A 13311-nucleotide genomic window follows, 5' to 3' on the forward strand; every position below is an offset into this window, starting at 1 on the left:
TTCATTTCCCTTGCCTCCCCCCCCCCCTCCCGTCGTCATCCCCTCACCCTCCTGTGCCCTGGCGCCCGTGCCTCCTTGTCGAGATCCACGCCATCCTTGCCCAGCTTCCTTCACTTTGCCAACATCCCCGACTCCAACAAGGTCGTATGCTGCAGATCTTCTTTGGCATTGTACATGCCCCTCCATGCTATCCCTGACCTCCTCTGGTCCTCCACGCTGGCTTCGGCCACCCCTGCTAGCACGTCTGACCGGGTCACCGGCCACGACAACCACCATTGTTTTGTTGCCCCCTTTGTGCACCCTCCCTCCCTTCTCGTCCATGTATCCGATCGAACCACCGCACGCACCACCTCCATCTCGTTGCACACCTCGCGCATCACAGCCACCTCAATCACCCCCTTGTGTGTCACCGCCACCTTAGGTCCTAAACGCTGTCAAGTTTGAATGTAAGTTCATTTTCCCCTTTCCCCGTCTTTTTTTTTCCTGAACTTGTTTGTGTGTTCATGGTTCACTCACTTGCAATCAAACTAGCCTTCTCTGAATTTGTATTAGCTTTCTCTAAAATTTTCCGTGTGTTCATGCCCTAAATGTCTTTGTGACAAATTTGGCCTTTTTCTAAATGGTACATATTGAATTCTGTAGCTCCAGATGTGGGAATCATTGTGTAGTGGTTGTCAATACCAGTTAGGCTTCTTTGAAATTGATCAGTTCAAATTATGCGGCACCTATTTCTGAAAATATGGCCAAAATGGGACATATACACCATATACTACCCACCTGTCAAGTTTGGGGAAATTTGGAACACATTTGAAATAATTTAGAGCGCTAAACAACAATAGTTCTCTTGGAAGAATACACTCCTTTTTCATTTAATAGTAAATGCTTCTTATGATTTCAAGGTATATATCCTCTTTGAATTAACACAGTAGGTACGGTATGTAGTGCTCGATATTGACTTAATATTGCAAATGTCATTATAGGTGCAGCTGTAGGCCTTCAAAGGTTCCTTAGCATTGCTCATGAGGAGCTGTGTGTTTTCTAATGTAATGTTTGTTTTGAAAGACCTATCTGTAACAAGGAAAATTGGTTGGTGGCATTGACAATTAAAAATGGTTTCCTCTGACTAACAACTACAATATGAGAATGTAAATAACATTAGTCTATATCTTTTTGCTATTCATCTTTCTATGGTGCCTGCTAAGGCATGGCAAAGAATCACTGATGAATCGTGTGACAATCTGAAGCAATAGGGGTGTGTCAAGGCAGAAATAGATGCCGATATGGTGTTTCTGTTCATTTCGTCTCCATCAATTTTATACAGTTGCTATATGACTGCATATTGTGATGCTCTATTCAAATCTCAGTCATAAAAGACAATGTAAGGTCCATGGCTGATCTCACTGATGAATCATGGCAGAAATAGTAAATTGCTCTTGCTCAAATATTAATTTTCTTTTTTAGATTTTTTTTACTTTTAATGAAGAGGTCACATATCAAAGTGGCTGAATATTCTAGCCTTCTAAGGCTAAGTCACTTGGATTTTAACTTTTCCTCCTAAAAGTGTAATTTTGTTGACCCCCCCCCCCCCAAAAATATTCATAAAAAAATGCATAAAAAACTAGAGACAATTCTAAAGCCTTCTGTGAAATTTGTTTTCAAAAATAATATTCTTTGCATCATATTTTATGGAGAGGAAGTTTGGAAAAAAAAATATGCAGCTCATTTATTAACTCATGTTATTTTAACTTTATCATGTCTACCATTATTTTTCCTACACAAATAATTTTGAGGGTGTTATGGATTAGTTATGAATTAATCTATTTGTAACACATTTACTCAATTCTGCATGTTACAATAACTATTTCAAGATTTTATGTATTTTTAGAAGATAGAGGATCATGTAATAAGACTAAAAAAATTGTTTCATGATTTTTTGATTAGTAAATAATTAACTATACATTTAACTCGAATTAACAAATGAGCTGCACGTTTTTTCTCAAACGTACTCTCCATGAAATATGATGCAAAGGATATTATTTTTGAAAAAAAAAATTCACAAAAGGTCTTAGAATTGTCTCTATTTTTTTTAATTTTTTTTATTTTTGTTTTTGAATTTTTGGAGGTGTTTTTGCAACAAAATCAAATTTTTAGGGATTTTTTTTCAACAAAATAACTTTTGGGAGGAAAGGTAAAATTCAAATGACTTTTTGGGGGCTTTTGCATTTTTCCCAAAAAGGGAGAGAAAAGTGCATGGTCCACTGGTAATGATGGTTTTCCAATACAAATAAATAAAAATATGTTCTTTTTGACAGGTGAGACACCGCATGCTGGAATATACAGGGGCAGCATCATGGTGTCTGACCTGTCACTGTTTCCCACTTTTTGTTCATGTCTTCGGGGGGTGAACTGGGCCTGGCCACTGGCATGCGGGCCAAGTGATGCGCAGTGGTTGGATCGGTAGATGCTACGGCACCGGCGTCGCTGTAGGAGGCGGATCCCGGCGAATTCCCGTGGATCATGCAAGATCATGGACATGTGACAGCAAAAAATACGATGTCTCTTGCCGGCATGTGGACAGCCTATCTGTTTGCCCTGCAAGCAACGGCATTTTCTTGACGAGTATGGTTTTTGTTTGGGAGCCATCTCAGTTCTGCGTGAAGACTGCATGTTTTTGGTTGTATAATCAACCTGTTAACGTGCACAACAAAAGTGAAATCACCCAAGTAATCTGCACAGGAAGAGAACAAATTTGGCACTAACGGAAGGCTAAAATTAAGTGCCCTCTGCTCCCTTCAGGAGCATGAGAAGCACACAGCAAGGCGCAGCTGGAGAAATTATGAGTATATTGCCAGAATATTGTTGAAAAATGACAAGTATGAACTACAAAATCCACTCAATTGTTGATTGGGGAAATCGGCTCTTTACAACAGATAAAATATTGCACAAAGCAGCTTTCTTTTCATACAGCCAAGCTACAAGGCAACAGCAAATGCTTCCTCAATGCGATTTACCGAGATTTGGGAGCAGCCCATGAATGTGCTCTGGCATGAAATCGTGCCTCGTGAGGATCCCAACAATGGGAGGTCTCTGCAACGAAACAAGTTGAAATTTGTTACCGGCACAAGTTTGTCAAAAAAAGAGTGACAGATTGTGCTACACTATGAGCTCCAAAATTTTTATGTCAAAACAATGTCCAGTCCTGCAAAATTTGATCAGTAAAGTAAGATGTGAATAATGAGAGCTCACCCCTGGGGTCTTTGGCACAACCAACAGATGCCTTAATCCTAGTGCTCGGAAAAGGACGGCAGCCTTTGCAAGTGACATTGTTTCAACGACTGTGTACGGTGAGGTGTTTGTAATTGGATGGAGATCGACATACATGTCCATTTCGTCATCAGTGAAATCCAGATCCTCAATCTTCAGACCTTTTCCAGAGCCAGACTTGGCAAAATCAAAGGCACCAAATCTTTGCAACACGAAGCTACCACTGGTTTTCACCTTCTCTTTCATGAAGCCCTTGCCTTTCAGCAAAACAAGCAGATGGGACCTAAGCACGAGCCCCACCAGCTCTGGAGCTTCTGATAGAGGTGGATCATCAACCACCGGGAATCCATTGTGGCCCGTGATCCTTAAAGCTTGAACAATGTTCCCCACCCTCTCAACACCTGACAAAGAGATCAGCGGCCCAGACACAACATCACCAGCAACAAAGTGCCTCATGTGTGGCTCAGCATGCGCCTCCATGAATGGCAAGCCTTTCATGACAACAATCTGATCATAGACACCTTTGTTGAAGCAATCTGCTATAGTCTTTGAAATCAGAAGAACGAGCATGACCAAAGGGAGCATAAGGAGATCATTAGTGAGCTCCAGAAGGATCACACAGACTGAGACAGTCATCCTCATTGTTCCACCGAGGAAGGATGCCGCACCAAGAAGAGCGAAAAGTCCAGGATCAAGGTCGCATAAGGGACCAAGAAGCGTCCCCACTATGCGCCCATATGTAGCCCCAGCAAGTATAACAGGGATAAAGAGACCAGATGGGACAGCAATGCCATACGTCACGAGGCCAAGGAAGTATATAGCAATGAAGAAGATGAAAAGAGTGGACATGTGGAACTCGTTCTCGGTGCCACTGCTGAACAGATTGCGGATGGCATCGTCATTTGTGATGAAGAAGAGTGATGCAAGATCATTGTAATGGCCCGGTGGGCACTGAAAATTCTTAAAATTTCCAGAGCGGCCAATGGTGGGGCATTGTTCCTGAGCATCAATAGGGCATGGAGTGCACGGAGCAAGCCAAGGGAGCCCATAGGAGCAAGCTGACGTGATAATCGATATTGTGATGGTGAGAAGGATCTTGTATGGAGCACCTCTCCTGCAGGGAGACAGACAGATATAACAATGTAAATTATATTGCATTTTGAGGTAAAAACTTCCGTGTAAACCAATGCATATGATTGATCCATACTCATTGATGATACTGTAGGCACGGAGAATTCTATCCAAGAGAAAGTTGAACAGGCCTCCAAAGACCCCACCAATTATTCCAAGGACAATAATCGCAATGATATCTGGGGTACTGTATGTCGGGATGGTTGAGCTAAGATCAAACATAATCAACCCTCCTTGACCAAAGAGGCCGCATTTTCCACTACGACAGAACTCGATCAGGCCCCTCAACACAACAGCAACAACAGCAGTTGTAAAGAATGTTCTCCACAGAAGAGCACTTCGCCACCTGAAAAAATGAAGCAGATATCCCTACTGTCACGAGAAAAACTGGAAACAAATGCAGCAAAATGAACATGTTCACATCACCCAACTGTAGTTACAACCGGATTCATCTATTTTCAACCAGTTCTATCAGCATACTGATATAATGCAAACTATGATTCTTATCTATAACTCTATAAGATATGCATTTCAGTTCAATATAGTAAAAGTTATATACATATGGGATAGGGTTCCTGCATTGCGAATAAAGGTTAGCATCTTAAATATTGTTATAAATGCAAGTGCGTATGGCAAGAATATAGCACATGATAAAATACGAATGAATAGTTTGACAAGGGAAAGAGTTGATACCATGATGCTGCTTCCTCGAGAGCGAAGAGGACACCACCAACAGGCGCACGGAATGCTGCTGCAACTCCAGCAGCAGACCCACAAGTAATCAAATCCCTCCTATCCCGATCGTTCTTAAAATATCTGAGCCAGTTACATGTAAGATGGTACTTGCGTGAACCCCCCTGACCAAGCAAGTTGGCAATGCATGCTCCTGTATGTACCATGGGACCTTCCTTTCCAAGCACAAATCCAGCTGAAACTCCAAGTATTGAACCAAATATCTGCAGAGAAATAAAAGAGCGTTTTCAGAATTAGATGATCCTACTCCAACCATCAATTAGCAAAACCAGGAGTCATGGTGGGATCATGTGACAACCAAAAAAATTTGCTTATACATAACTCTGAATACATTATCATCGGCTATAAACACCGTATGCTGTTCTAACAGAACATTTCTGCCTAAGTATCACAAAACGGATAAGTTTTGCAAAGTAAAAGGCAACCTTTGGCAACACAAATATGAAGAAAACTAACAATGACACTCTTTTAGATTTTCTGCGATTGCTAAAAAAAATTATATTCAATATGAATGAGGAAGGCAGTACGACTGTCCCCTAAACAAAAAGAAATATTTTGGTTGTCAGTGCAGCTTTATAATTTAAGACAACTTCTTTGCACAATAGCGCCTAGCAGTACTGAAAAATGCTGAAGGAGTTCTACAACAAGTATATTGAACACTTTAGAACATGTAAAAGGTGGAAAGTATCTTTTTGATCCAATCGGATAAGCTAGCCAAAAACGTAATACAGCATACACATACTTGGAGAGAAAACATGTACTGGACCTAATCTGATTTTTTTTTTTTTACAAAAAAAAATCCAACAGGAAGGAACATACGCTAATATGAGCTAGACTTTACCTTCACAAAGAGTGTACTGGGAGCTAATATAGAATATGCATCAACTCCATTAAGGTATGCCTTGACTTCAGGGATACCAGACCCAGCAGCAGCAGGTGCTATGTAAGCGCAGATTGCTGCAGCAGTGGCTGCCAAGACTAGATTGCAACCTCCATATGCCAGAAATGCTGTTAAGTACCTGCACTGGAAGCAGCAAACCATTGACAGTTCACATCATTCCATTGATGTAAAGCCAATAAACCATATGCAATTTATTCAATTTGCAGTATGACAATCAACGACAAGTTGCAGAGCACCAAGAGTTAAACTAAAACTTACAGTAAAATGGCAAAATCATCAGAGTGAAGCTTTACCTATGCTTAAGCATTAGTTCATTTGTGAGCAACAGTTTGAATCCAGCAATATTTTCTACTGCAAGGTTGTTGAAGAAGGCAACAAGTCCAGTGAACAGGCCAATGAGAAGAACTAAGGTCCATTTCAGAACAATATACTGGAATATCTGCTTCTTCTTTCTTGATCGCCAATCTTGCTTGAAAAGATCATTTTCAACAATTCTGAAACAGGTAGTAAAAAAAATTTAGAGGGTAAGTAACGTAAGAAGCTTGGTAAAGTGTACAGTCTGCAATTTATGTGTTTTATATTTGCTTTTCTGCAGAATTCAATCATCTGCCACTTCCTAAATTCACTGCAAGAAGTTTTGCGGTTGCCATCTTCTCATTTTGTTGGCAGAGATATCTTACTCTTGCATGCTTGACCCATTTAAAAACGTCTAAAATCACCAAGCATTTACTTATAATATAAGATAGAAACACGTTCATTTGTATGTGTTCTCCCATTTGCCTAATTTCAGAAGGGATTGGAACGGTGCATGGTTCAGAGCCCAAACCATTACAATTTGTTTTCTTCTTCAACAACAGCCTTTTGTAATCGTTTACTATAATCTATACGTCATACTTTATACCACGTGTTTCATTAAAATATACGCCTAATGTCAACAAAGGAAGATCCTGGAATTGGACCAATCAAAATTCCATGAGATTACCGATCAGCCTCCCTCAACCCCAATTCAGTGGTAACAACCGTACACAAACACCATGTAGTTGGTGTGAATTCTTTACAAACTTGAATGGAGAAAGGCGCATCGACGATCACGCTTTCTTGGAGCAATGGCCAAGGATCACTTTTTCGTCTTCCGAACGCATAACAAGATCCTAACTTTCTGGTTGCCATGTCAAACGATGAACTAATACCAACGATCGCTGGTCAAGGTTCTCGAGAAGTAATCAAAGAAAGGGAGAGAAGAGGAGGAGAGGATTTGGGCCACGTACTCGTAGTCGAGGCTCTCGACAGGGCAAACGTTGGCGCCGACGATGGCGATCTGGGAGGTGGTGTTCATGGTGCGCTTCCGCAGCAGCGGCTCCCGGGGGCCGCTGGCGCCGTCGTCATCGTACCGCAGCAACGCCTCCGACGACGCGTCCGGCCCGCCCGTCGCGCCGCGCCACGCCCCGCCGACGCTGCCGTCTGTGCTCTCTATGTCGTAGTTCAAGCTGCCGCCCCGCTTCGGCTGCGCCGGCGGCGAGTGGTGGGAGGGCAGCGAGTGGTGGGAGGGCAGCGAGTGGTGGCCGTCCATTATTGCCCGCACGGGTGGTGGCGTCGCTGACGCTGCCTCCTCCTGCGCCTCTGCCTGCACCTTATGGAGAAACACAAATGGTAAGGAAAATAGATCGGAAAAAGAGAGAGAAGGAAATGGGAAATGCAATCATATTCATTATTCATCGTGTCGTCGGATTAGCAAAATATAGGCACAAAGTGTGGAGAAAGGATTACGCAATAAAAACAACTTGAATCCCCAAAAAATTAAAAAATTACAAACTTTCTATGCCCTTTGTCATGTGGGATTTGGATCTGGTCATTAGGATTTAATTAAAAATTAAACTGAATCATAGTCTAGAGTGATTTCCTTATCGACATATCCCACATGGACCATGCATTCGTGTTGATCTATTTCTAGCCCCAGTACTCTAAATCCCACCAACAGCTAGAACTAGAACTAACACCCTTCAGCATCAAAATATGCAAAGCAACGACTGAATTGAACCCAAAGAAACTAAATATTATTTGGTTTGTGCCCTTAAATTTTCGCCAAACTTGCTAAACTTGCCCGGAGAATTACCCACCACAGCCGAACTCGCCTAGAGGATCTCGCCACAAAATTTTCTATGTTTGCGAATCGGGATCTAACTAAAAAACTGACCTGTGCAAAAACTAGCTTAGCCAGAATTATCAAAATCGCCCGAACACTCTGTGGCAAACCTGGCTTTCACTTGAGGAGAGAAGAACAGAGGGCCCCTCCCTACCACGAGAGTACGGGACCGGGACGGAAGAATCACGAAACTTGGAAGCGGCCGATACAAGAAAGCGACAATCGGAGGCACTATCCGGGGTCGGCTCCGGCCTACCACGTGCCTCCACGTACCTCCAGCTTTCTGTGAATTGGAGTACCAAACAAATCCTAATGATTGATTCCATAACTGTTCAGAAGGATGTCTCCCAGCAGATGTCTCTTAAAAAGGTATAAATATATTCTTTCGTTTTATATAAATCAAATATGTGTGCAATGAAATAAACAATATAAGTTTATTCTCACTACTTTGAGTTTGTTCACACTGTCTAGAATCTAGATTACACGTACCTCAACATGAATTACAAAGTCCCGGGTTAGCAGGCTGCTTGTCCTTATCACTTTCGTCTACTCACCCACCTCCTCCGATTTCGATCCCAATTTTTAGTGTCCACAAGGTGCTCTCTATAGAACGCGGAAAAGAAAACCGTATGGCTGGAGGCTCGATCTCCACACGTGAAAAAACAAGGAGCTGGCTGGTAATAGAGTGTCGCCAGATCGGATAGGATCGGATCATCATTAGACCATCTCTAACTATTCGTTTCCTTCCTAATTTTTTTTTCGTTTCTATTCTTTTTATTTTTTCTCATCTCCAACAGCTTCCATTCGAAGAGATTCGTAAACAGAAAGCAGAAAGCAGAAAGAATACCATCCTGAAGAAAATGACCTTAGAAGTCTCTTTGTGACAGAAACTATAAAGAAAAACTGTTGAAACGTTGAAAAAAACAAAAATCTCTTCGTGAAGAGATTCTAGAGCGTGACGGGAAACGGTTAGAGATGATCTTAGCTTTCGTCGGAGGGGAAGCGGACGCTCCTGTGCCTGACTAAATAGGCTGCCGGCTCTACAGGCCTTTGATTGGAAAACCTTTGGTGTGACGGGTCGATATGCAACATCATCATCCAGATACTCTAATATTATTACAATATCTCATAATATTATTATAATATCTTTTATTTATTTTATCTTTAATCGATATCTTATTTTTTATCTTCTATTATTTTTCACATCATTTAACATCCACAGACATCCACTATTAACAATGTTGCGCACAACCAAACCGACAACAAATTTGGTGTCCGCCCGCTGCTATGCTACTCTAACGCGCATGCATCATAGCGCTAGGAACCGGCTCTGCTGCAGCACAGTACGGCCAGCAGTGATCGGCAAAAGCAGCGGCACATTGATACGGCTTCTTTTTGCGGTAGGTGCTGGACCTGCCCTTAGAACGAGGCGCTCATCGGATAGGTTGTTTGCCAAAGCTTTTGCCCTGGCAAGATGGCAGTGATCACAATGTTCAGTACGGATTCCATTCCATACGTGGATGGATGGCTGCAAGAGCTCCGATGCTGATCTGAAGCACACACCATGACACCATCTGTTCATTTCTTTCTTTGGTGGCAAGAATCTAAGGTTTGGGAGCAGAGCACGATATTCCACTCGTTTAATTCCGTTCTTGATTCTCACACAAAAGCGTCGCGGCTCCGGCGCTGTCAGCTTCTGGAGCATGCATCCTCCGATTAAAAAAAGGAGTCGAAATGCAACTCCGCAACCACCCACCGCTGCCCTATCCACCCCGTAAGGGCGTAAACCAGGTGTAAAGGCAAGACAAGATGCGAGTTCCCCGCTCCCGCCGGACAAATCCAAGTCCAAGCCAGGCCACATGGCAGCAGCAGCGCCGCGGCCAGCTCGCCAATTGCCAGTGTCGTTACCCTCACGGCTCGTCGTTGTTAACCAACATGACTCCACGTATCCCTCCGATTATTACTTAGTTAATTAGCTGGCTAATCTTCTACACTTCCTCTTCTCCTTCCCACAGGTGGACAAGAGAGGTGGAATGAGCATAAGGGCGTCACCAGCATTCCAGTGATTTGCCGATCATCCGAGCGTCCGTATTTGGCTTTGGCAGGAGCGGTATCGCTTTCTACAACGATACGGACGGAGGTGTACAGTGATACGGAAGAAGTAAATTTGTTACCTCTCTTTTCATCCCTCAATACTATTTATAAAGTATATCTGTGAGTTCGAGAAAAGAAGGATATTAATATAAAGTAGGAAATAAAGTAGCTGCTGGAGCTAAAAAATAAAAAATAGTGTAATAGTATTAAGAGATATTATAATAATATTATAAAAGATGGATTTTTAAGTATGTATTAGAGGTGACTTAAATTCCCTTTTCTCTCTCATCTTTTCGCCATGAACGCCACGAGGCTCACCATCAGGAAATCAGCCCGAACCAACCGAGCTGTTCATCACGCCCTGGCCTTGATGATGTACAGTGGCAGCTGGGGACGCACCGTATGATTGGCAATGGACTGTAGGCACGTCGGATCCAGCTTGGAGACTCTGTTCGCTGCCCACTGGCACCAGTACGATCGCAGAGAATGGAAGGGGAAGGGACTGAAACTGGAAACCTGGCTAGCTCGCTGTACGCCTGTACCTCAACGAGCTGATTTCGAGCGACGGTAACATCTAATTCGAACATCTTGCCGGTTATTAATTCCGACACACCGGCTAAAGGCTAAATCGTCTAAAAACTCTGGAATTTCGCTTGCGCTCCTGCTACGCAAACAGAACGGTTGATCCGTGAAGGCACCCTTGATTTGCAGCCTCTTCTAGAAGCGAAACACGCAAAGCAACAAGCGCACGCCGGCTCGGAGATGCGAATTGAACGACGACGTACGAGAGAGCGCGTACCTAACAGCCTCGACGCGGCGGGCGAACTGATGGTCCGACCGGGGGACTGGAGGCCACGACGAGCCGCGCGCCGCGCCCCCTCCTGGAGCTCCTCGCGTCAATGGCGAGACCTCGTCGTCTGCCGTTCCCCCTCCTCCGATGGAGCTCCCGCTTCTCCCTGTGACCCCGGTTGGACGAGGAGACCCGCAAGACACCGGCCTGGTATGCGTGGGGCGTGGGGAAGAAGGTTCCAAAGAAAAAGGTAAGGGGAAGAGGGGAAAGGCAACTATAGACACAGTTATCTCGTTCATTTATTTTTTTCTATTTAATGTTTATTTATTCATTGATTTTTCATATATCTTATAAATTTCTTTATCTATTCGTTTTCATACTGGCCACAGCCATATCAGCATCAGCCAGGTCCTGTGCTCGCTTGCCGACCGAGGCATCATCCTACGTGCATCGTGTGATCCTGATGCAACGAACGCAGTAGCATGCATCACGGGGAGGCTCTAACTATCCGACTAGGATGGGATGGCGACGAGTCTGTAATGGAACACTAAAATTATAAATCTCTATCGTCCCCTCTCCCATCTTCAATTCTTCATCTGCCTAATAAAAAAACAAAAAGATCAAACAAAAACCTATTTTTTTTTAGACAAATCAGCACTAGATCTGATTTTGATTAGAAATTGTTGTATGATGTTGTTGGTCCTTATTTTAGATGGATTGATATATATGTGGTGTTGAATATGATGCTGCTAATCCTTATCTACACCAAGGAGAAGGATGTCATTCTCTTCACCCACCCTCATGCAGTTAGTATTCATCTTTTGTTGCTCTTTAATTTAAAGTGTATATATTATCTATTTTACTTTCTTTCTAACTATACCACAACTGACGAAATAAGAGTTTTTATTTTTAATTTGTGCATATCAATTACTGATGGTTGGCAATGATTCGGTAGTAGTACTTCTTACAGTGCGAAGTGCCAGTCTTATGTATGTTCTATTTTAAATTGACTAAAGTGGTTGAGTTTTAATAAATATTTATGTGCTGAATTTGTTCCCAAGTATTGAATAATGTAGAATTCCAACCAATTGAAGAGTTTGTCTTTTATTAAGATATTCACCGCTAATCAAATATTCATGTGATGAAGTTATTTGCCAGTGTTAAACAATGTAAAGAATTTTTCACCTATTGCAATTTATGATGACCCACATTATTGTTATGTTAGTTGTTATTGCCTTGGAAGTTTTTTATACTAAAAGTTGTGGCATGTTTCTTATTCCTTTATTATAACCCATTTTATTGCAAATGAAGTTGCTTTTGTTTCATTTTATTCATTTCAACTGTACTATGCACCATGGCTCAATACATGCCTATGAGTATAAAGTATTCCATCTGATTCACAGTGATACACTGTATCAAATAGCTATGATATGTTTGTGTGTATTTATTTTGTTTGTTGCATGTCACAATTTAGAAACTGGAGCATTCGAGGAGGAGGAGCCGGGAACGCAGGACTTCGAGCGGGACCCCCTTAAGGACTTCAGCGGAGGCAAATCTCAATCCAGTTTTCTCTCGTTGATGATATTGAACTCAGATTTTATCACCATAACCCGTAGCACCCGTTTTCTACCAAATAATTGCATAAAGTATTAATTGATGGTATAATTTAAATTGTTAATCTAGTTATATCCTATTTTAGATTAGCTAACATGATTGCTTTGACCGGAATATAACCTTAGTAAACCTAGGATTTCTGTTTCGGTGATATTAATTAGGCTAAGACGAACCCCTTGCTACTAATATGCTTAGGACTGCATATTACAATGTTATTTTATAAATTACCATACTAGTTTTGCGAACTGCGTGTAAATGTGATGCTTTGTGGATATGTGGGTTATCAAGATGGGAAGACTTGTCGGATAACTAGTAACATAAGAGCACCTGTTGAAGCTGGGGCAAATCAGGGTTCTTGCTGGGAAGGGTGTGTTTGATTGTCTAAATTTGCCACAATATGACCTGGTGGATATGTATAATATTAGGGGGAAACATGTTTGATCGCCCGCATCCACTATTCTAGCCTGTCCAGGTGGATATAAAAATACGCCTTCAGCTAGGCCCAGGAGTGACTCCGCTGCCTGACCCGGCGGATGCAGGCTCTTGTATCCGCTCATGCAAACGAGACCACTTATCAGTGTCATAAAATCATGTTCATTCAAGCAATCAATCGCAATTTAA

At 42.3% G+C, this 13311-nt stretch overlaps 1 protein-coding gene across 7 annotated transcripts; it reads right to left on the reverse strand.

Annotated features, from left to right (window-relative positions):
* Positions 1-2826: 2826 nt before the first annotated feature.
* Positions 2827-11337, reverse strand: LOC133887968 (chloride channel protein CLC-c-like). 7 transcript variants are annotated; one of them, XM_062328022.1, is made up of 8 exons: positions 11086-11337; positions 7318-7679; positions 6343-6543; positions 5990-6167; positions 5089-5351; positions 4472-4741; positions 3247-4378; positions 2827-3087 (listed from the first exon to the last, which is right to left on the reverse strand). In XM_062328022.1, exons 2-8 carry the CDS (start codon positions 7617-7619, stop codon positions 2998-3000), a joined length of 2436 nt encoding a protein of 811 aa, XP_062184006.1. In that variant the 5' UTR covers positions 7620-7679; positions 11086-11337; the 3' UTR covers positions 2827-2997. The 7 variants fall into 7 exon arrangements, with proteins under 7 accessions (XP_062184006.1, XP_062184004.1, XP_062184002.1 ...); XM_062328020.1 differs by having other exon boundaries at positions 7318-7673; positions 11086-11336; XM_062328018.1 differs by lacking the exon at positions 11086-11337 and adding an exon at positions 8303-8533 and having other exon boundaries at positions 7318-7673.
* Positions 11338-13311: the final 1974 nt, after the last annotated feature.

Source organism: Phragmites australis, chromosome 13 (assembly GCF_958298935.1).
Source record: "Phragmites australis chromosome 13, lpPhrAust1.1, whole genome shotgun sequence".
Lineage (NCBI taxonomy): Eukaryota > Viridiplantae > Streptophyta > Magnoliopsida > Poales > Poaceae > Phragmites > Phragmites australis.